The following is a 24,632-nucleotide window of genomic DNA, read 5'->3' as shown; positions in this document are numbered from 1 at the left end:
TGCGGACAAGCATCCGGCACTGTGCAATCAGTGCGAACAGCATTTTGCACAGTGCACTACGCAGTTCGCATAGCTGGCATAATGTGAAGTGCACTTCGTGTAGCTAAGCATAGCGCTACTTCGCAAACTACGCCCATGGTTAATTTTGACATAGTTCCGGACATTTTGCATAACTTCCTAAATGCAAATTTGCACAAGATACGTAAATTGCATCAGGGAAGCGAAAAATTTAACACAGACTTAGTGAGGTAAGAAGTGGGAGCAGGGGAAGCACTCACACTGAAGAAATCGACAGAGGTGGTAAATGACAGATGTATGCAGGAAAGCTGGGTCTCTAGTAGTGGCAGTGCACGGATGTTTTACTGTTGTAGATCAATCATTCATTCCTACTGAGCCTAAACCTTACATGCATGCCAAACGTTGGCTGATAGGAGCAGAGAATGCCACTCTGATGGCTGCTTTCTGATTTAGCCACTCAGACTCAGCTGCTATGTGATATGACTTATGCAACGTCTATGCACGCTGGGGCTTAACGTGTGCTTGCTCCCTCTAGATGTTAAAATTGAAAGCGGACAAACTCAGGATGTTGCCCAATGGGATGAAAGCAGGGAGAGTGTGTGCTTACTAGTAATCCTGTCTACAGGAGAAGGACTGCAAGTGCTTGGTTTTTTTTTTTGCTCCACGGCTAGCATGCTTCCAGTGAAGGCTGTGTGTCATATATCACAGTCCTCCTGCCTTCTGTAGCTGACATTTCCGATGCAAGCATTCTTTGTATTTTAGAAAAGCAAGGAAATGCTTCTCCCTTCCTTTTAGTTCCTTCCTTGAAAGATAGCCTCCAGTAGTATTCCTCTGTCGTCGCCAAAGGGCACTTTGACAGCACATACTTAATTTGCTCCATTCCCCAATTGCCTCCAACAAGCACACAACGGCGCGGTGGCGCACCATGAAAACGCCCAGTTCTAAGAGGCAGTAAAATCCACTTAATTCTCATTTTTTGAGGGGGGCTCTTGTACCATGGAGAAACGGTCATCCTCCGTCTCCATTGAGACAGGTTAAACTTTGTGGAAACTGGAGATTGACTGACAGGCTGATACTGATGAAAAGCAGTAGGCCTCAACCTGTTAAATTCTGGACATTTCTGAGGTGTGGATAGGGGTGTAGCTACAGTTGGTGCAGCAGGTGCAGTGGCACCAGGGCCCAGGCCTTGAGAGGTCTATTGAATCCTGATAATTGCTATATTGTACTACCTACCAGCAGTCAAATGAGGGCCATTTTCATTGCTTGCACAAGGGCCCCTGGAATCCATGCTTCGCCTCCTGTATTTAACTCACATTTAGCCACTCATACCAGCTTTTATGAACTGCCAGCCTTTCGTAAATCTTTCTATTCAACCTTTGTTTCAGGAATCACTATACTCCCAACATGGCAATGTATAGTCAGTGATGGTGTAAAATCCAGAATCCTTTGCAAAATGACATTTGCTGCACCTCCATTTTGCAACAGGGATATTTTTGTTGTGTATATCTGGAGAGGAGTTGGCCTCTTACGGCTAGGGCGGTCGACCTCGTATCTGGGGAACTGAGTTCGAATCTCGGCAATGACGCTGAACATCCTATGATTTTGGGAAAATCACTTAATCTCCCTGTGCCTAACAAAAATGAATGTGTCCTCATGTAACGCAACTGGTGCTATGTAAAGCGCTCTGATACCCGATGCCTTCGGGTCAAGTTCGCGCTATATAAAACTTCGTAAAAAAAAATATATATGGACAATCACGTGCTCCTCCTGTTTGTGTATGACTATGGTTCTCTGACGTCCAGTGTTTAAGTTGCCGAAGAGATTAAGCGCCAGGGCTGTCGTCAGGAGGCAACTTCAGCTTGCATCACCCATTACCAGCGCTGCCAGTGACAGAACCAACGCAACTACTAAACATCACACCCTACAAGTGTAACAATTCAGACTATTGAAAGACCCCAAAGCTACAAGAATGGCTTGGTCGGAAAGTAAAAGTACATTTTTATGTATGCTGCATTAATAAACAACTGTTGATGTGTTCATCTCTTATTGAGACAAACAGTGCCACCGTTTGGAAGACTGTCCAAAGAGCCGGTGTTGACAATTAGGTGCCAGTCAGTGCTGAGCACCAGAAACCACCAGCTCAAATTAGGCACTGCTGACGTCCCTGCTATTGTTTACGCAGTAAGTCTAGGCCTGCTGACCTTCCTGAGCACTACGTGCTCTTGTTGCAGATAGCTTTCTGCTGGGGAAAGTGATCAGAGGTATGGAGCCTGTTGGTAGGTTCAGCTTCTTAGGCAAGTAAATGGTTTACATCGGTTTTGAGGTGTTTTGCAGTAAGTGAATTATAAGTTCCTTGTTGCACAATATGAACTATCGCACGATCTTGGTGAAGAATGGTGGAAACGTCACTTTATGCGGTCGCCTAGAAGCTTCTCACTCCAAGCCTCTCGCTCCAAGCCTCCATTCACCCTTACAAGCAAGTCCGTCCAAGTGTTCTCACATTTGTTTGTGTCACTACTCACCCCATGCACATGCAGCCTACAGTCACTCTCTTCACCCTTCCTGATGTTTTTGCACGCTTGAGTGAACACATGCACACACCATGCCTGCACTTCCATGCATACTGTACACAGGCCCAGATACATCAATCCCACACTCTACCCCTGCATTTTGCACTCATGCTTGTTTGAATAACTATTCCTCACACTTGTTTTCCTGCAATTGGCCTATCTTGCCACCTCACTTTCTCCTTATGCCCACATTCTACAATGCACACTTTTGCCGTCTTGAACCCCTAGAGTATCGATTCTAAAGCCAAAACTTCTCTTCTTTCTTGCAGTCTATCAGGGAAGTCACTGGCTATGTCCTTGTGGCTCTCAACCAGTTCGACTACCTGCCCCTGGAGAACCTGCGCATCGTCCGTGGGACAAAGCTCTACGAGGACCGCTACGCCTTGGCGATATTCCTCAACTACAGGAAGGATGGCAACTTTGGACTGAAAGAGCTGGGCCTCCGGAACCTGACTGGTAAGTAGAGACTACTGAATGTTCCTCTGTGGCACAAGTGCATCAGCTGGCCCCTGTCGCTTTCATGGATGTCCTGGACCTGAAATGCAGGGTGGGGTTGCACACGTGGCATGACAACAAACTTGGTGCTTACATTTCATTATTATATGTTCCTACTTTTTGTTGGTGTGCTTCACAGGGCTCACTTGCAGGCTTTGAATTTGTCATCAGGTACACAAGGGCAAGTAAGAAGGCTTGAGAAAGTGATTGCTACTTGCCAAATGTGCTCCCCTTCGTTTCTGACATGTGCCCTCTTGTAAATGGAAACAAAAATGTATTTGTTGCTGTGTTGGTCCAACCTAGAACTTTGTGTACCTTGTTGTAATGCTTATTTCACAAACAAACAGCAGGATTGCGAGGATCTGGTCCATTAACCAAGTAAGCTGAGCAGATCCCTTCAAGACACAACTCATTCTAGTTGAGAAGGCACCAATGTGGGCCTGAGTATTAACCCACTGTACCCTCTTGGTCCATTCTTTATTGCTTCAGTATCACATCCGACAACGTACAACATATAAACAAAAGAATTTCTGCCTTTCTCTAACCCTCAAGAGGGTATATAAAGGATGTATTTTACATTGTTCGTCTTCAAATCTGAACAGTGACACTCGGACACACAAGAAGAATCTGAAAACTTTCTATGGTTATCCTCGATAGAAAGCACACTTGCAGTAATCCAGTCTCGAAATTCCTCACCTTACCCCTTATTTCGTGCATTTCTTCCTCCTAATTGAGTTCAGAGTGATTATCAAATTATTATTTAGCCAGCATTGATTATTTTCTCGACGTCCACAATAACAACTCCTGTCATTCTCCAGCCTGTTGTTATATTATGACATTCTATTTTTTCACTTTAACTTGGACCCAGTGCACTGGGGAAATATGCCTTTTTGGCCCTTCTTAGTCTTCCGGTTGTGTTTAGGGGATCTCTCACTGGGGCCAGTGTTCATCTGGAACAACTAAAGTGGAGTACACAACACTGAAGACTGGAGGTAGCCAGGAGAATAAGTGACTGGTTCGAGTGACACACACACAAATACAAAGCCCTGCACAACACCGGACCAGAATACCTGTACAGCCAGAAAACACTTTCACAAACCCACCAGGCACCTACGTTCTGTCTGGCTCTCACTCGCACGCATTCCCCTTTGCTGCAAAAGAAAAACTGGAGGTCACTCAATCTCCTACTTGGCACCCAAACCATGGAACGATCTCCATCAACACATCACAGCCTCCTGCTCACTTCTTGAGTTCTACAAGTAGCTGAAGTTCTGGCTCTTCATATAAGCATCTTAGGGTATGTAAACTTCCACACCTGCCTAAGCGCCTGGACACCCTCTTGGGTGATTAGTGCACTATGCAAATCAATATAACATAACAATATATTTTGAACCAAGAATTATGCTGCACAATGTGGTATATTGTGTGATAGTATTACTTTATTATTTTGTCATCATTTCCACTCGTTAACACTGTCTGGCCATTGGTTGCCCCTCATTATTACCAGGTTTTAAAGCCCAAATATAGCAATAAGAAACAGAACGGTGACTAGTCAGCCATTGCAAAATGCCTTCCACTGCATTGCAACAAGTGTCAGTGTGTTTTTTGTAGTTTTTGAACTGTTTGAGCTAGAAACTATTTTATTTTGTTAAAATCATCTCCAGACTGTGCTGCAAATGATGGATTATGTGGCAAATCTATAATCAAGTGAAAAATTCTGTGGCCGCACAATCACATAATTCCAGTGACTCTGGATATAGCTTTCGTTGGTTAAAGGCTTTCATTTGTGATTAGGGCTCCCTGTTTTCCGTTTTACTGATTTGTACAAATAAATACAGACAGAAAAGAAAACCATTTAATTTACTGCCTGTATTTCATTTTAAATGTGGATGAAAACGGAATTTAAGTTATATGTTAAGTGGTTCTAAATACTGTCAGGCCAATACATGTGCAGATTGACACGTAAAGGCAGTTAAAAAAATTAAGAAAGTTTAGTATTAAGGCTTAAACATCAGTAGGTATGTATATGGTTGCCACTAAAACTATTTTTCCTTTAGGTATATTGATTTAGCATCTGTGGGTCTTCATATCATTTAAACCTGTCAGACATTCAAATAAGAGTGTACATTTATTGGTTAAATAAATGGTGGAAATATACTAGTTTCTGCTTTATTTTTTCACAAAACCTAAAATAAATACAGATAAAGTTTATGTGAAACATAAAAATGGATAAATGCAGACCGAAATGTAAAAAAAATAAATACCATAAAACTGGGAGCCATATTTTTGATGAAGCCTGCAAATTTAGCTTAATTGACTATTGAGGCCTGCAGTTTTGGAAGAAGAGGAGATTTTAACCAGTTCAGTGTGTGAGGAATGAGTGCAGCTCCATCACTGGACGTGCAGTATTATCAAGAGGCAGACTAGGACGTGGATTCTGATCAGTTCCATATTGGCTTTGATGACCTGCATGGACAACATTGAATGACTCTCTAGTAAGGAGGGGACCACAGTAGGACTGTGCTAGAAATATTCCTTGAGGTTTCTAGAAAATCCAGCAGCACTGCTTAGGCAATAGTTTACAGAATAGGGCAGTGCCACATGAGCGGTCTTATTTGCATGGAAGGGCATGGAAATGTGATTAAATAAAGTATACCAAAAGGCGAGAATATAGATAGTCAAAGATCTGTCTAGAAAAATTCATCTGGATATAAACATTCCTCTTCCAGGCATCTTCTTAATCAACGATATGAATTTTTAACAGTTTTCTAACAATTCCTCTTGGAAATGCCATCTATATTATTCATAGTTCTTGAAACCTGAGTCTGGTTCCCAGGCAGGGAACTAAAGCAGTAAGAGCACAGGATACCACCAAGTAGATTACACCCCCTTACCCAATAGCCCCATGGTTTTCCCTTTTTTATCACCTATATGGATTTGACGCAGTAAACGTTCGAAAATGTTAACATGGTAAGAAGACCATCTACTTGACACCAGTACAAATGCACGCAGTTTATCCCCTGGGCCGTTAAAACAACACATAAATACATTTGTTTGTTTTATGTAAATGTGCTGTGCTTTGTCAAGCATCTTACCAGGTCACTCTTCTTAGGGTGTGAGTTCCAGATCCTTTTTGTCCCAGTAGGAATCAGCGTTAATTTAGAGAGGTGTGTAGCAATCTCTAACTCTAGCAAACTTTATATTGTACCTGTTCATAGAAAGATACAAGTAGAACTTACAACTTATTTCCAACCTACATTTCTTTCAGGCCTACATGTGTACTGGTTTATGTTCTCCTACTTAGAAGCCCGTCTTTGTGTGGTGAAAGGGCCCAAGATGTTTTTGGACCCTCAATGTCATCAGAACTATAACAGATCCTTTAAATCACAAGATAAAAAGTTTATGTGCATCAACTTTAATCCAGCCAAACAAGCAACTAATGCTAAATAATGGGTCACATTAGCCTGTGATTTATATTTCATATGGATATAGAGAATTCTAAAGACACAGTTTAGAGAGAAGTTTACCAGGGACAGAGTTGTGAAGCTGTTGTACTCTCATAAGGGCTGGAACTGAAATTCAAATTCTAGAAGAACCACCTTGCTATGACCTTTAGTTGTATTCACTTGTCTGTGGCCTGTCACCATGATTCTGGAACAATGGAAACATGTTCCTTAGGTATAAGTGACCCAGAGTTACACATATTTAAAGTTGTGATGTTCTCCTAACCCAGTTTCTAGTTCCTATTGTCTCCATGGAGCCACTATGAAGTGAAAGTATTAATTGTGACTGAAGAGTTCTGATGTGAAGGCCTCTGATTGTTGGTACTATCTGGGAAACATTGTCTAGTTATTGCCGCCACACCAACAACTAATCTCCCTTTCATTAGCTTGATACCATTCAGCCACTAACTAGTTTCACTACGGTGAACGTGCTCAGTGCATTGAACCATACTGCCCACGCTACCAGATCTTCAATATAATTGGACGTAAAGATATAATTGAATCCGTCTTTGGTACTCTAAAATAAAAATAAATCTTACTTTGTTGAGACGTCTGGTCCTCTTGGGTAATGGGTGTTTGAATCTTATTGGTTTTTAGATTGTTTCTTTCGGCAGTTTCTCCACAAATGTTCAAATACACAAGATGTACCCACCCTTGGAACCAAGGTCACAAAGGAAGTAATGAAGGGGGCTGATGTGTCATAATAATCATAATATATTATTGTCTTTTGTCTGGCACCTCTTGCCTATTGATGGACTGGTATGCATAAAGTTTGGAACTCATTAAGGCTTTCACATACTCCAGAACGCCTTCTTGCCATTACAGGAAGCCAGCGTAAGATCTACCTCATAAGGGAAACTCTAGGTCCGATTTTGAGTTTGGCGTACAAGTTGCTCATCGACAAAAGTGTAGGAGTACCCTGTAAGCCAAACTGACAGTCCATACCCGCTGGCTCCTCCATCAGAAATTGTACTCTAATGAACTGCGGAATAGGGTCTGTTGGAGTACGAACATCGATCTGCCCAACCTCCTTAGGACTTGCAGTCTGATGTATTTATTCTGTCCGTCAACTCCAGTAAAAACCTTGCATCTCAAACAGAGAAAACATCAAATCAACACCACACACTGGGAATTAATTCTCAGGGTGTGGGGCTCCTTAGTTCTTTGTTTTAAAAAAAAAACACATGCTTTTGGAGTTTGTTTTTGAAATACAAAAAGGTTTGGTGCACAGCCACCTGAAAGATGGCAGGCATGCACTAAATGTGCAGTACTCTCAGAGGAACCAAATACAGAGCTCCCTCTGAAGACACAGAGATCACAGCTGGGATGGCGTTCTTCTGTCCATCAAGGTGGCAGACGTATTATCCTCTGCTACCCTTACGGATGGAATGAAGACCGCCAAGGTGTAGCTCAGGCAATGTATCTTATGTGCATAGACCAAAAATGAGCCCAACTGGAATATTTTGGACACTTTGAAGGGGGTTAGTTCATATTCAGGAAGACCCCTAGCAGACATGCATATAGCTTGGATTTGATTGAGGCTTGACCACCAGAGAGTGAGCATCACCAGGAAGGTAATGGAGGACTCTGTGGAATTTGGTTGGATTTAGCAGATAAAGGCAAGTAAAAAAATGTGTACGGCTGCTATATTTATGTAAGATCTTGAATGGGGAATTCTATCATTTGGAATCTATATATTTGTAAATTATGTTTCTGTAGTCCATGCTTTAAAAGAAAACAGAAGTTCTCTAGCTCCCGGCTACAGGACAGAGAAAAAGCCTCATACACATCGCAATGCTAGCACTTCCATCCATCAACCCTCCTCTCACCCCCTCCTGCTAATCACACCATGATTTTTAGTTGGCCACATTACATTTATCATTGGCAAGTCACACAATCGGATTTCCCCTTGGTGAACCCACTGCTCCCGCCTCCACAGGACACACCCCTTTGTATGCTTATGGGTCTTATAAATTTGAAGGGTCATTTTGGAGCTGATCTGTGCCTTACATGATATAAATACCTTTCCCACTGGCCCCCTTGCACAAAGTATGTGGGTCAGTGCACACAATTCTATTGCGAGTTAACTTTATCGATGACCGCGGCCGCGTGCAGGCGACATGTGACTTTTTACTAAATGCATCCCCCGCTGCCGCGACTTAGCACATTATTTCCCCCATATGATGTGGATTGCCGGTCCTGACCACACAGAAGCACTCCGGATGGGAAAGTCCGGCGACTATAAAAGATATTGATATGAAGCAGGCTTAAAAGTGATAAGTTTGCAGCTCCCAGATGGACAGTAGACCGTGCCATCAAATCAATGCAATATTACTAACCATACATCTCAATGTCCCCAGGGCACCTTTAACCTTTCGCAGAACGCTGCTTTTCTTTCCTGCTGCCTCTTTATCTGGCTCAAGTCTAGCATGTGAGGACGCAGAAAACATTTGAAATCAATGGCTGAACATTCATCAAATACATTGTGGGGTGGTGGCTACCCAGCGCCAGGGAGCTTCATCGCTCCTTATTTTCAGTGTTTCTAGGTGTGTGTGTGTGTGTGTTTGTCCCCCATCAAACAGACCCAGAGGCCTTCTCACCCGTTTCAAATAAATCAGTGCTCATCAACTTGGGACATCTTTCATCTGCAGAGGTAGTCGTGGACTTTTGTTATCACAGAAACCCAAATCTACACAGCAACTAGCCCAACATCTACATAAATAAAGATGTAATGGAACGTCTTAGGAAGGAACTCTAAAGGGCTACCAACCCATGGTATCCCCACTATACTCAGTCATCACGCCAGCTCATCAGACTTCCTGAATGTCCTCCTCACGCGCCTTGCTATATCGACTACTTCATATAACACAGATAATCACCTTTCTCCGCCATCCTCCCCTGGCGCCCTAGACTTCGCCGGCTTAGTACGCCAATGGTACTTCTCTAAATTGTCTTATACACTCGCACTCTAGTTTTAGTACCGTTAATTGGTTGTAGCGTGCTCCAGGGTGTTCTCTCCGAAGAGTACTTCAATTAAATCATGTCCAAGCGTGCCCCTAAATTGGGGAACGTCCCCTGGTCACAGCACCAGGGGACGTTCCCCAATTTAGTGGCACGCTTGGACATGACTTCTCTAAATTAGCCATTGCTCTCTTTCAGCAGTTAGGCAGTCCAAGTGAGACTCGCCCACTTATACCAGTTGGTGTCACTCATTCCTCTGTCCTGGGGCTCTTCACCGTTTCCTGAATGTACAGTGACGTGCATATAACCATCACACACACTATAGAATACTAGCTGTCATTTCTATGCCAAGGGCTGATTTGTCACTTTAAGCTTTACTGCTCTTATTACCCCACATAATCGTTTGCTTTTGATTCACCCCGTAAGGCTGAAAGTCTGAGGAAGCCCCACTGATGTTTGAATATGTGGCAAACAAGTTGCTTAGAGGACTCAGCCTCAGGCTCGAAACCCGCTGGGCTACCTTACCCGGACAATGCTCTCCCTCAGTAATAGTACTAAACTCGTGTATCCTGGTGTGTCCCCGACAGTTGTTTCCAGAGAGGAGTTGACAGGGCGGGTATCACTTTCTCACAGAGTGTTTTTTCCTGAGACAACTTCACCAAATGAGTAGCAGTGTGGAGGTTTACCTCCTTACTTTAGTATCCAGTCTGCTTAATAATGCATCACAACTAAATGCAAGTTTGGTAAATAATTTAGCTTTTATAAAAAAAGGAAAGCATTTTCACTTCAGATGGCTGCATTACTTTGAAGTTATGGCATGCAAAATGCATGTGTGGCGAGGAAGAAAATCCTCGGGGCCTCGGGCCTTCCAGAACCTAAGGGTCAGACCGCGTGCTTCAGATCCGTCACTCAAAGGTAGGGAGCGCATGCGCTCTCTTGTCGGAGGCAGACGGCAGCGTAGCCGGTGCAACTCTGGGGTTAAAAGATGCAAAGACCGGCAGAGCTGACTGCACCTATCGGTGAAGGACGCAGAGCCTGGCGTATGCGTGCGTCAGGATGACTCTTCAATGCTTACGCTGCATATATAAAGTAATAAACTAAAAAGCTTTGTGGTAGGTATGCTCTGCATGGGGTGGGGCTGTCTCTCCTGTAGCTCCTAAGTTAGTGAAGTCATCTTGTACGTACCTCTTGCCTTTAATGCCCTCGTGTGCTATTCACCTGCTTGGGGTGCAGTGTTCTTGGTATGTACATCACGTTTGGATGGCGTCTTCCGATATGCTGCTGTTAACTAGCATCTCTTCCTTGGTTTCGGTTCTAAAGATGTACAGATGACTCCGTTTCTGAAGGTGGGAGCCTAGTGCAGTCCTTGAGCCCTCTGTAGACTGTGCTTCTTTAATGTGCCAGGATGATGTGTCTGGAGGTTGCCTTGAATCTCCCACCCATTGCTCTTCGTTTACGCTTTCTGCATATGTCTAGATTTCAGCCTATCTAATCCCGCTGCTTGTTCTCTTAGTGATATTCTCATTGTGAAGGTGTCTACCAAGCCTTAGGACTTTGACTTCAACTGGGTCTGCATGTTTTGGGTCATCCCTGAGAGGATCAATGACATGTCTTCTGCTCCCCGATGTAATATTTGTGATCCCTTTAGTTTTCTTCTTTAGCAAGGAAATGTGTTTCTGGCATCTTCGCTCGTTTCTATGCCGCATGAGCTCTCTTTTTCTCCACTGAGCCTTTGGCAGGACCTCTGTCAGGTTTCCTGATGCTATGACTCCTGCTATGATTGTAGTTGGAAATATTCTACTGGTGTCTATTCTAGAAATTCTCTTCAGCCTGGCTGCTTTCCCCGATGTGTGTGATCTTGGAGCACCCAACCTAAGATTTCTCTGATCTTCCCCATCGATGATTGAAATACAGCACTGAGCCGCAATCTTCGTTGGCGTTGCAAACGGTTGGCCTCATTAGCACCCGGTCTCGTGCCTTGCCAACCCAGTGACCGAAAACCTCATAGACTTTCAGATTGCACATACACTTACACATGTGCTCAATCATACAAGCAAATATACATACACACACAGTTGCAGACAACCACACAAAGACGGTCAACGAGACGTACACATGTTCTTCCCATCACATAGTCAAACACCCATTCAGGCTGCTAAACACAAGATCTTATGTGGGCCAAAGAAGGTCAAGGAGACATAGACATGCACTACCCATCACACAGTCAAACACCCATTCAGGCTGCTAAACACAAGATCTTATGCGGGCCTGCTTCCGCCATGAGCGTACATTCTCTTTGTCTGCAAGGCAGGCCCACGATTTCCGACTCCCCCAACTGTCTACAGCATACCAGAACACCAGAGGCAGGACCACAAGCTTCCATCCAATCAGAAACTAATATAGCGTTCAAAGTACTGAGGTCGACTTTTCTTAGTATCCCAGAATCTGATAGGGCAGGAGGGCATGTGATTGACAAGCCCTGAAGCTCCATTGTGTGACACACTGCACTATCTGACACGCTGCACTATCTGACGCTAGTGCAACATATCAGATATGTGTTCTGGCGGTGTGAGGCCAAGCTGTAACAGCCCTACCAAAGACATGCACAATACAGCCAGCTGATCCCTTTCTTCTGCCAAGGTAACATTACAGCTTTTTCATGCAAATAAATGAAATGTAAGATTCTTTGCTTTCATGTAAAAGCTGTAAGATGCAGAGCAAATAATGGGGGAGCGAAGCAGTGACTCTATGCCCTGGCACCCCCTATGGCCAGCCATCACTGCCTCTGAACAGTATGAGAACTTCTGTGACCGAATGGGTTTCAGACGCCATGACCTCCTGCAATCCTGGCTTCTCTGAATATGTCCTTTATTATGTATTCTCTGTATTAAATGTCCATATTGCATCAGTGTTGTTTCTCCATAATAGATCTTTTTTCTGAGGCTCACACTGTGTGTTCCCTTCAGGATGCATCCTTCCAGTCTAGATCATGCCATTTTGCTATCTTCCAAGTAGGTTCCCAAGTAAAATTCCAGCTTATGAGTCCCTTGACTCAATCACTCATTTACCCTCAAGGGGTGTAGCGGGCTGCAAGGCAATCCTGCAGCTGTCTCCACTTGTTGCCTGCCTTCCTCTGACCAGGTAGCAGGCCTTTGTTCTGGCCTGGGGTGAACCTGTACTCTACATTTTAGCAGGCAACTTTTTTGGCTTTTTCCCTGTCCAGGCCCTGCAGTCCTCAGATCTGGAGTGCTCCCGCAGTAGGCCTCTGCGCTTCTCTGTCCCTGAGGTAGTTCTCTACTTCTGGCTCTGCAGCAGGCGCCCACTCTTCTTTGACTCTTAGTGGCGTAGCATGGTTACCCAGGACATAATGCCAGCCAGCAAAATGGGCCTGGGCACTGTAGTTGGGTTGCAAAAGACAGACTTAATTGTGATGCAATGGGCTCATCACACTACTAGGCCCCAGTGCCTCTGTACCAGCGGCACTATTGACAGTTATGGCCCTGGGGCCCTGCAGCAGGCCTCTTCCCTCTCCTCTAGGCATATACTCTGCCCTGCAGTAAATGCCAGCCCCTGCTCTGGCCCAGATAAGCTGATCTCTATGACCATGCCACCCACCTTTCCCAAGAAACCTTGCCGGCTCCAGTGGGAATAGTACTATGTATTATATTTATTATATGGCAGTGCCCCGCTTTACCCCGGGCAACAAAGCCAGTCTGTACGAGATATTTTCGAAGATTAAAATTCAAGGTTGGCAGCCAAGAGACAATTTCAGAAGCCTAATGCATCAATCAGCAAGCACCACGCGGCTCGGGCACAACAGCCACTCACTGAGGGAGTGGTTTGGTTCTTTGTAAACTTTAATTCGATTTGCAGTCAACAATGTTACCGTCACGCTCTGATGAACATCAGACAGGAGCAGGGAAATCTGATTTCCTGTGTACAATGTTTGCCTAATACGTTTCATTATGCTTTATTCATTGGACAATGTATTCGGCACTCTGCAGAAATGTCTTGGTGTACTCCTACGCCTACTGTGTGATTGCGCGTGCATGCCGGTTCTGTGCACGTGTTTATTGCTGATGGTTGTATGATATTACAACGCATTCCGTTGCAACGTATGCCTTTACCACGAACGCGTTACAATGCGAATGCATTTCCCACGCATAACCTTTAGCACAAATATTCCTTAACCACGCATATTTTTACAACGTTTTTCGTTGTAAATGTATGCATGGTAGGGGCATACTCTTGTTAAAGGTTATTCCCCTACCCCTAAACCCTTCTTACAAATACCGCTCCCCTGCCCTTTACCCTAAATTCGGAGCCCTTCGTTTTTTTAATTCTAAAATTCCCCTTACCTCTCCTCTTTGTCTCGTCTGTCGTCTGTCGCCTGTTCTTTTTTTTTTCACGTTGCACGTCTATAAGAGGAAACGAAGTGAGACTTATGTTTCCTCTAACGACGTTGATTGCCTTTATCAGGTGCGTTTTTTGGGAGGAGACCCCCCCCAAACCCCTTTTCTTTTCGCCCGCTTTTTTCTCTATTTTCTCGGGGGGGGGGAGACCCCCGTGCCCCCTTTTTCACGAATAGCCTTTACCACACATGCCTTTACTACGTATATCGTAGTAAAGGTATCCGTGGTAAAGGCTATTCCTGTTAACCACTCATGCGTTGTAATGCATGCGTGGTTAATGTTATGCATGGAAACGGCCGCAATGTAGTGGCCGTTTCCCATCGCTGAACATGCAGGTACTGTACCGTCACTACCTGTTGACCGCTGTAGGCGCATTACAGCTGTTCTCCACACAGTGCTAGTGGCTTCTAGCACATTTATTTAAAGCCTCACTCCTTCCAGGACAGAGAACTCGGATACTGAGGGTTATTCTCCCAACGCTGAGAGAAATTTCCCGAGCACTTGAGCTCCTCCTTTTTCTCTTCCAGAGACCCAGAATGGCTAGGGTGACCAACTGACATGGGTGCAAATTCAGGATGGTAAGTGTAAAAATTCATGACAGAGGGTCAAAATTCAGGACAAAACTTTGGAACAAAAGGTACGTTTTACATCAGAGGAAGTCGCGCAATAGTATAAAAGTAAGTAAATAGACAATCACTTAAGTACAAGTCAAAATTGAGGACAAAAGGTCAAAATTGAGGACAAAACTTTGGGACAATGGTACGTTTTACATCAGAGGAAGTTGTGCAATTGTATAAAAGTAAATAGCCAACCACTTATGTACAAGTCAAAATACGTTTTATATTAGGTTGAGACAAACGTGCACTTCACGGGTGTTCGGTATCCGTGCAGCTTTGAGCAACTGTGCAGGTCTTTTTCTGGTATTTCATATGATAATAAACTATTTATATGGTACTGCATTGGGTTGTCCATGTTTGGTGAGAGAAGTGGTCCGGAAGATCTGCTCAGATAGACTTTGTTACTAGCATCTCATAACTGAGTGCCATTGTGAGATGTAAAGCGGCATGCATGGGTGAAATAAAGGGAGGATTGCTGTGATGAACCCACTATATGGAATGCATTATGGGTGTTTCAGCAAGTGGAACTTACAATATGGAATCTGACTTTGCTTATGGGGGCTTCGCAGAGAGTGGCACAAGCTGACGAAGTCACTAAGGTGCTTTTTCCCTGTAGCTTTCTTAAAGAATGCACTGTCGATACACTATTACATAGTTTATTTTTGATGCCTTGCCTATTGCTACAAACACATTATATATCTCAAGCACAGCTCATGGCACTATGAGGCTCTCCCTAAAACATTACACCTAAAACAAAACATGCAAACATTCACAATTACTAGTGTAACATTCAAGTACCAGTTGGGTGTCACTCAAAATGTCATATGCATGATGTATAGATCCCACACATATGCACATAGCAAATACAGAATAGTAATACATAGGCAAGGGAGTAGCCAGAAAGTTTAAATACCTCCCACTTTGAACTAAAGCTCTTAGGGCACCAAGAAAGCAGAGTAAGTCCCCACAACTCTCCCCAGAAGAGCTCTCTTGTCCAAGCAATCCCTGATATCCACCATTTCAAATTTACATTCTGTCATCTAATAAATCTTTTGTCAATCAGTCAGTCTTTTACCATTCATTCACCCCTTTCATCTGTGTGCCCACCCATATCCAAACCTTTTCAACCATTTGCAATTCTATCCATCATCTATCCTTCCATCCATCATTTCACTCAGCGATCCATTCATCCACCCTTTCACTCCTCCATCCATCCACCCTTTCACCCAATCTATCCATTCACTCATCCATCCACTCTTCCACCCATCCATCCAGTCAGAGAGTCATGCATGATGCACAGTGCCAGGACGTGAGGTGACTGTGACATGGTGTTTCCAGGGCTTTAAGTTTTAGGGGAGAGTATGTAATCTTACGGCTAGAGGGGTTAACCTCGAAGCTGGGGAACCAGCTTCAAGCCTCGGCAAAGACGCTTAACATCCTGTGATTCCCGGCAAATCTCTTAATCTCCCTGTACCTAACAAAAATGAATATGTCGATCTGTAACGAAACTGGTGCTCGTGTAAAGTGCTCTGAAACCTGATGTCTCGGGTCTAGTTTATGCTATATAAAACTCTAAAAAAAAAAAAAAAGTGGTATGAAAAAACTGGGGTTCTCTCCAGGGGGCGTGTCTGATATAATTAACGGCGTGGCATAAAACACCTGGGCTAAAACTATGTGCTGCGCATTATGCGCCGCCTGACTGGTATTTTGCTGTTTCTTTCATTGCATCCAGTAACATTAGACCTACAACAAGCTATGACTATTGGCTTTGTCAATGGATGTTAATTGCATAAAATAAATAGATAGCAGCAACCATGGCTTTATTTTATATAATAATAAAAATGCTTCAGCTCTGAAATGATGAGACTGCGTAAGAACTATAACCTCTTTTTTAACTTTGTACATTTGTTTTGTACATTTCTACCATCTAACCCTAACAGCATGCCCTGCCCTAGACTGCAGCAGGAGGAGGCCCACCTCATGCTGTAACACCCCAAACCATTGTCCTTCTAGTTGTGACAATCAGCCACATACAAAATAACAACGGGCGGGGGGGGCTGCTCTTGAGCTCTGAGGATGAGTTTGAGGCGCCTCTCGCAGGGGAACAGCTCTGCTCCCTGCAAGGACCAAAATTATGGACAAAAGGCCTCCGTAAAAGGGATGCTCACGGACAACGGATGTGAGGTCAAAATTACAGTTGTTCCCCCTAAGACTCGCCCAATTGTCATTATTTCACGGGATCTGAAGTCTCTCTTTTCACCACTAAACTTTTCCTCGGTGTATCAGATGTTTTAACTTTCATGTTTTGATGTGCACTTTTAAATGTTATATCTTTGTTTAGCAAATTGAAATGCACTCTAAATGGTGGGTCTGTCAGAAACAATCTATTTTTATTCAAGGAATTTTCACGATGGACTCGGGTGTCATTTTGTGACCCTTTTGTTATTATTTTACAAATGTTATTGATTTGGTCGTCTGTGTTCCTGCGGTGATTTCAGTCAGACATTTATTTCACAGTTCACTGGCAAAATGTGATGCAGCAGATAGCCAGTTAATGTCCCATAGAGTTTTGTGCAATGGGGCATTCTCTCTTTGCTACATCGCCTCCTTTCTGTGTGAAAGGCGTATTCCCTGTGTGCTAGATTATGAGTGCTGATGAACCTGGAGGTCAATAGGGTATACCCTGCCTATTACCAGGCAGTTTTGTAATTAGCATTTTGTGCGAATTGGCGATCCCTGTTTAATACAGTATCGCTAGGTTGTGGGATTTGAAATAAAAGATTCCTTGACCAAGGGCTAACTTAAATACCAACTTTGTTGTGAGCTGTACACTGCCTAGCATGTAAAATAACCAGCAGGTCTTTGGAAAATAGGATAAAATATCCCTGCTGCCAACTATTGTGGCGGCTTGGCATTGGAAGCATTGAGGAGTGTTAAATTCCATATACTGAAATTGCAGGTTCAGGTGCCCCAAATACCTTCAGATAGACAGGGGGACATTTACTAATCTTGCAAGCAATGCAGGGCAGCAAGCAAAGGAAGAAAGAAGAAAAGCTCCATATTTACAAAGCTATAAAGCATTTCTGCTCTCTCCTTAAGCAGGCCCCACTGTGTGCCGCCAACGCAGGTACCCTTGGACCGTAGTCCAAGTGTGCCTGAGTTACAGGTTGGATTGTTTTTTGTGTTTGTGCTTGTGCAGTAAGAAACAAATTATTGCACAAAAACTACCCTTAGAGGCATTTGCCTCTTTCTGTGTGTGCAGCAAAATGCACAGAAAGAGGAAATAAATATATTTCTCCTTGCTACGCCTCTCTGGGGAAAGTATAGCATTTTGACACATTACAAGGTTTACTATCATTAGTACATCAAGTAATGCACCACAATCAATGGGAAGATACATGGGGATGCCCATGATCCACCTTTGGAATGCCTCCCAGCTTAAAATGGCATATAACGCAGCGCAAGCAGATGCGTTGCGTTACCTTTCTTTACAAAGCTGTGCAAGGCAGCACAAATCACTCTTGTGTTGCTTTGTCAATATTACTAAAGTCTTTGCATTGTGTTTGAGTCGACTTGCGTAACCCAAGAACAAAGCAAAGGTTTCATAAATCTGGGCCTGGGTGTCTATTTCCTTTCACCATTAATTCAGTTGTTTGGAATATGGGAGGTGGTTGTGGATGCGTCCTAGCTTAATTTCCCATGTGGATGCAGTGGCCAAGTCCTCTTCTTGCCCCAAAGTTGCTCCTTGATGTCTCTCTCTATATTCACCAGGAAAGTCATATGTTTGTTATTGGTTCATTCATCAATTTGTACAGACTACATCAAATCCTTTTGAAAAGGATGCAAAAAGCAATCAGTATCTAGTTTTGGAATAAACATGTGAATCTATGGCCTGTGACACCTCTGCTTGAAAGCCACATTATTAAATGTGAAGGGGTCTCTTGATACGTTAAATTCGAATAGATTACTTGTGTAATCTCACCCAATGTCACATTAACCCTGTGTAAAAACCACTACATCTTTTTGAGCCATGCCTTTTCTAATGTAGATCACTTTTCTTTTCATACAGAAAGTCCTTCTAATAAAGAATCATGGGCATTAAAATACAGAGAGATGTGGCGCTAGTGTATTCATTAGACATCTGTCACTGTCCCTGAAACCAATCCTTACATATCCCTGTTGGTGGGGGATGCACAAGCTACCCCTCCCCTTACCTGTAATCGTCGCTTACAAGAGACATCTTCTCAGAAAAGAGCAGAGACCCTTCTCTGACACCCTGCTCTGCTGGCTGTTCAGTGCTTAGTTTGTAATAACATAAGTGCCAGGGCCCTCATTAGGAACCCACTGTAATTTGCACTGCAGATTGCCCCTGCCAGCACTGCCAATGACAGTATCAACACAACTACTAACCATCATAGTCATTCAAAATGGAAAATTGGGACTATTCCATGCCCCCAGAGCTATAAGAATGGCTTTGGCGGGTATTAGTCATTTTTAATGTAAATTGAATTAATAAACAACTATAGTTGTGCTCAGCTGTAAATTAGACAGACAGCTCCACCAAGTGGCAGTCTGTTATAAGCACCGCGTTGACAATAAAGTGCCGGGGCTGAGCACCGGAAACCACCAGCTCAAATTAAGCACTGCAGCTGTTCTTCATAGCAAAACACACTTCCTTAAAAATGACACCAGCAAGTCAAGTCCTGCCAATTATTCCTTCATGCTTCCAATACCCATTGAAAACCATCCACCTTCAACTCATTGCCATCTTGACCTTGATTTATTCTTCTCTCCTCTCCAGAATTTGATTTTATATTTATGTACACAACCGAGCATGTCTACACAAAATGATATATCCAGCAATGAGATTGTGAAGCCTGGGCTAATATCCCATCCACAGTTTGAAAGAGCTGGTTTGGTGGGTGGTACAGGAAGATGATGCTAAGATGGTAACACACATGATATTATGCAGTGTTATTCATATTTAGAGCAGGCCACCAGCCATAATGGTGCTCTGGAAAGAGTGAAGGAAGTGAGGACATGTCATCAGGAAGTGAATTCTACTGAGCGCACATGAGTAAAGTAAAGTAAAGTCCACATTTGTAAAGCGCACAATCACCCGTAAGGGTCTCTAGGCGCTGGGGGCCGTCTGGAAGATTAAGCGAGCTATTGCCCAGAGTCACATGGTGCTGGGCTAACCTGCCGCCGGAGCCGGGGATCGAACCGTGGTCCCCAGATTCCAACGTAGAGCTCAGGAATATAACCTAGATTTGACAGGTAGATTTGGGAGCAGACAAGAAGCTCTGCTGGCCCTAGAATCCGTTGCGAGTGAATACATAGTGCATGAGTTTTTAGGAAATGTAATTAGGTGGATGTTCAATTGAGAGCTTTAAATAACATGATCATTGGTTTCAATAGGGTCATTTTTAGCTGGCACCAACCAGACAGGTAATGATGTGGCAAGGTACGCAGTGCTTATTTTGAGCTAGTGGATGTAGGTGGGGCCCACCAGCAGTCGTTTTTGGGATCAGCACTTATTTTTTCTCAGAAGACTTTGTCCCACAGCAAGAGAGTGAAAAACATGCAAAGGGCAAAGAAGGAGCAAGAGAAAGACAGTAAAAAGAAATAAAGGGAAAAAGCAGGAATCTGCAAGAGTGAGTTTAAGGGGCAGGGAGTGTCTGAGGTGGAAACAAGATCATGCAGCCATGGTATTCAACTTGCGACATTCAATAGCGCAGGCTGCGTGATTCTAAGCAAAACTTTGGAACCTGACACTTATTTTACAAATTAAGCTCGGTTAAGCACAGTTCTGCTAGTGACATTTAGAGATTTATCCAGTAGGGAGAAGGAGTATGGAGGCAGTGTGAGCAGTAGGTTGTTGCAGTATTCTGATTTAACTTTTACAAGTGCAGTTGCCAATGCCTGCTCTGTGCGAAAGTTTTTTGTTTGGAGGATCTTCCATGTATTTAAAACTTGAAACCAGGTTTCCATAATGTGGTGGTTAGGAATAGCTCCAGTCACAATGTGAGGTTAAGAAGCATGCCCTGGTTTTTGGCCTATGGTACTGGGTCAGACTATCGATGGACAGAATATCAGATATTCTAATGGGGTGTGGGGACGGGTAGTTTGGTAGCCACAGAGATGGCAGACAAGTAGATGATCTTGTTTAAGACAAGTTCAGCATATGATAGTGGAGAGGCTGTCGCTAGTGGATTGTTTTGAGAGTGTCAAAGGTGCGTGACTTGCGGTGAATGTTCCTAATGAAAACACACTTTGGGTGTAATTATCATATAGTTAATAAGAGAACGTAAAAGAGAAGATAATGTCCCTCATGAAGGTATTGGAGAGGAAAAAGAAAAGTAAACCCTGGTGTAAGCCATGGGGGTGGGCAACACCTAGGGGAGTTGGTGAGAGAGAGAGGAGTCTTTTGAGAAAGGAATTGAGTGATCACGTAGATGAATCGAGAAGAATAGTAGGGCTGAACCAATGATGCCCAGGGAAAGAAAGTATTAAAATAATGTAGTGTGATCACCAGTAGCAAATACTGCAGAGTGATTACGGAGAATTAGCGGTGGGAAGAAGTAATTAAGTCAGTAAGATGAGAGAGGACAGTTTCTGTAGACTGAAGAGGTGTGGACTAGATAGTCAAATAAAATTTGCTAAAGTGAGTGTAATAAACAATGGCATTTGGGAGCACAGGCAGTGACTGAAAAAAATAGAAAAGTCAGCAGAGAAAATTTCTCAATGGACAAGCTTAAGTTGAAGGAGTGACTGGATAGATATTTCAAAGAGACTCAATGCAAGGTTTGAGGGCCGGGACAGCTGAAATGGTTAGAAAGGAGCATGGTGGATAATCTCATTTGAGGATATAGATTGGGTCTGTGAGAGGTAGGGCAGATACCTAGGTGGACTGGGTGAGGGACAGAAGGAGCGAACAGTAGGATAGCAAGGGTAGTTCTAATTACTTTTTAGATGTGACATAGAAGGCAAATTCCAAAGGTGAGAGGGGAAAATGAATAATCGGCATTCAGGGTAGGGAGAGTCACGTGTTGATGGTCCTGGCAAAACATTGATAGAAGGAGGACAAGAAGTTCTAGTGTGTGTGAAGTTTGTCAATATGCATTTCTGAGGTAAGTATTGTGTGATGCTTGTTTGTTGTCCTCAGGATGCTCACCAATGGGTGGTTTGTGCCATCTAGAAAGAAAAGAAGTGGTTTAATTTCAGTATCCCATGAACAGATACACATACCGGGCATAGGGAGGAAATGGTGGCTCAGATGAGAGTATGGCAAAGGTAGTGTGAGTCGAAAATGGTTCAGAGAATGTCGGTAAATGATAAAAAAGATTGGAGGTTTAACATGGGAATCAAGTGATTTTGAATCACAGAATAGAATTGGTGAAGTTCTTTCACTTAGCTATTGGAGTCTAGGTCTTGGGAACTGAGAAGAGAGACATTGTTGTAGACAGATAGGTCGATGGTGAGAAGAGAGGAAGTTAGTGTGTTAGACACAAGTATCAGGTCCAAGGGACTGATGTATGTGCTTTAGTGATAACTAGAGAGGGATGAGAAAAAAGTTGGGTAAACGGTACTGGTTTCGGTGGTTGTTTACGTTTGTCTTTAAGATTAAGGATTGGATTATCAAGTGATGGTGAATCCATTATGGCAAGTGTTCAACGAAGGAAACAATTACTCCTTAATGGTAGTAAATGACCGCAATGTGCATGCTCAGTAGAGTGAAGACTGGTATAGTGTAGTATTCAAAGGTCCAAGAGGCCTGCCAGAGTCTGGACTTGAACTGTTGGAGCTGCAGACAGGCACGGTGCAAGACTATACATATTCTATGGCCCCAGCCTTACACAACGCTGCTCAGGAATATGGATGACCATGAGGCCATCCTTTGAGTCTAGCTCTTTATGTTGCACAATATGCCAGGCATTCCCAGGACACAACAGATAACCCCACAATTTCCCTTCACCCTGTCCTTGAGGAACTTTGCCCCGGTGCTATCGATCATTTTAAATTGCGCATCTCACTGGTGTTTCCCTCAGTGGCAGCACTTAAGAGCGAGGCACCGGCAAATGCGATGACACTACCTACACTCTGCTTCTATGATCTGGATGCTAACTGAAAAATAAATGAAGGACTATGGGGGCTCATTCCTCCATGGATTTCATAATATTGCCTGCCCATCCTTGTGATGCTTATAATATGGGTGCTGGATGGTGGTGCATTATAGTGCTACCGGTCCCAGCCTGTGTCAGCACTCTTGAGTCATACCCCTGATAGGGACACATGTCTCATCTTAATTTAGTCTGTCTACACTGTCAAAGTAACTCTTAGTAAGCCCTGAGTGTCTACTAGATACCCTCCTCCCCAGGCTGAACATGAAAGGATATATCCAAATTATTCCATCCACCTCAAGTCACGCTCTAGATAGCGTTCCTCGCAATGTTTCTCCACTTCTTTTCTTTTGAGACACACTATAAGTCATTCCCAAGGTCAACAATCCTCTCTTGTCTTTCCTTTCCTCCTGCCATCTATTATTAAGGGCCCTTTGTGAACCCTCAGATTGTCCTATTATTTTATTGATGTGTATTAGTTGAAAGATATCATTATTGTGACTGCTCTGTGTGCTTTAAACTGATGCAGAACACTGTTGTATGTGTTAAACTGAATAAAGAAATGCAAAAAGGGGTCAATTTGGGCCCACACGAATCGAGTAGAAAGCCATTGAAGGTGCGTTTAGTAGATCCTAACGAGTCTCTTAATTATTGAGAGAATTCAGTTGTTGTTGACTGGTGGCTTTGCCAGCCACGGCCCGTGGAGGGAGTTCCGGTGGGGCGGGGGCTGCTAAAACCTGGAATATGGATAATTGGAGGTAAGTAAAAAATTTAATAAATAAAACGAATTTCGTAGTGTGCCCTGCATCGCAAAATGCGATGCAGCGCGCGCTACGAAATTCGTTTTATTAATTAAATTGTTTACTTACCTCCAATTATCCATATTCTGGTTTTGAGCACCCCCGCCCCGCCTTTCTGCCCCATCCGAACTCCCTCCACGGGCCGCGGCTGGGCTTTGCTTGACTTGATTATTGTATTTGGTAATATTTTGCATGCAAATATTTGAACTGTTTTTTATTGAACATTTTATTGTATTTACTATTCCATATTTTTAGTGCAGTGAAGTTGCGTGCTACAGATAATAAATAATAAAACGGTTGAATAAAAAAGGTTGAGCAGTAATTGACCTATTGTTAAATAAATACCACGAGCTCCAATGTCTCTTTACTGAAAGGCAGAGGGTGCCAATATGCAGAACTGAATGAGCACAGTAGCAGGTGCAATAATTACATGTTAGTTTAAAAAAGAAAGAAAATACACACATACCAATACAATGTATATACTCTAAAAATTAGACCAAAAGAGTTGCAACTCGAGGCAGGCAGGCCGCCAGAAGATTTCCACGTAGGAAACCTTTTATTCCACAGCAAAGTGCAGTTCTCTGCCTAACCTAAGGTGCAGCGTTTGCACTCAGATAGGGTCAGATTTGCTTTACCATAACCGTGTAAGGGACACTTCACACCATAAGGGAGAATTGTTTGATTGTGGATTTAACTCAATCCTTATTCCCAGTCTTCTGTAGATTAGGTCAAAACTGGTCCTGATGGAATTCCCAAGATCTCTCATGACTAGTTGAGGCAAGAAACAAGTTGACCCCTGTTGATACCACTAATCACGCTGTCTTGATACGTTATTTCCAACACAGCCACACACTTTTTATCCATGATAGGAGCACTCCCACATTCGTTTTTTTAGGGTTCCTCCCAGTCCTTATTAGATCACACTTCACACCAATCTACATACACCACACCCTCTCACATACTTCTTCATGGCATCTTATTTTTAAAGCTCTGTTGGGCATTTCAGCACCGGCCCAACAAGGAGCCGCCCACTGATGAAGCATGACACCCATCTGGATGTGAGGGCTTTTGCTTCTGTTCAATTGAATCCCCTGCTCCATGTTGATCAGCCTTCTCCAACTTACAGCTCCTCTTTC

At 43.4% G+C, this 24,632-nt stretch overlaps 1 protein-coding gene across 1 annotated transcript in view; it reads left to right on the top strand.

Annotated features, from left to right (window-relative positions):
• The window catches only part of ERBB4 (erb-b2 receptor tyrosine kinase 4), a 1,576,940-nt gene that overhangs the window by 419,475 nt on the left and 1,132,833 nt on the right, over window positions 1-24,632 (top strand). Inside the window, exon 2 of the mRNA XM_078682001.1 lies at window positions 2,858-3,044. Within this exon, the coding sequence (XP_078538127.1) occupies window positions 2,858-3,044 (187 nt within the window). The remainder of the gene's footprint in view (window positions 1-2,857; window positions 3,045-24,632) is intronic.

The sequence above is a fragment of the Lissotriton helveticus genome, chromosome 3_1 (assembly GCF_964261635.1).
Source record: "Lissotriton helveticus chromosome 3_1, aLisHel1.1, whole genome shotgun sequence".
Classification (NCBI taxonomy): domain Eukaryota; kingdom Metazoa; phylum Chordata; class Amphibia; order Caudata; family Salamandridae; genus Lissotriton; species Lissotriton helveticus.
This window is presented reverse-complemented; position numbering and strand designations above follow the sequence as displayed.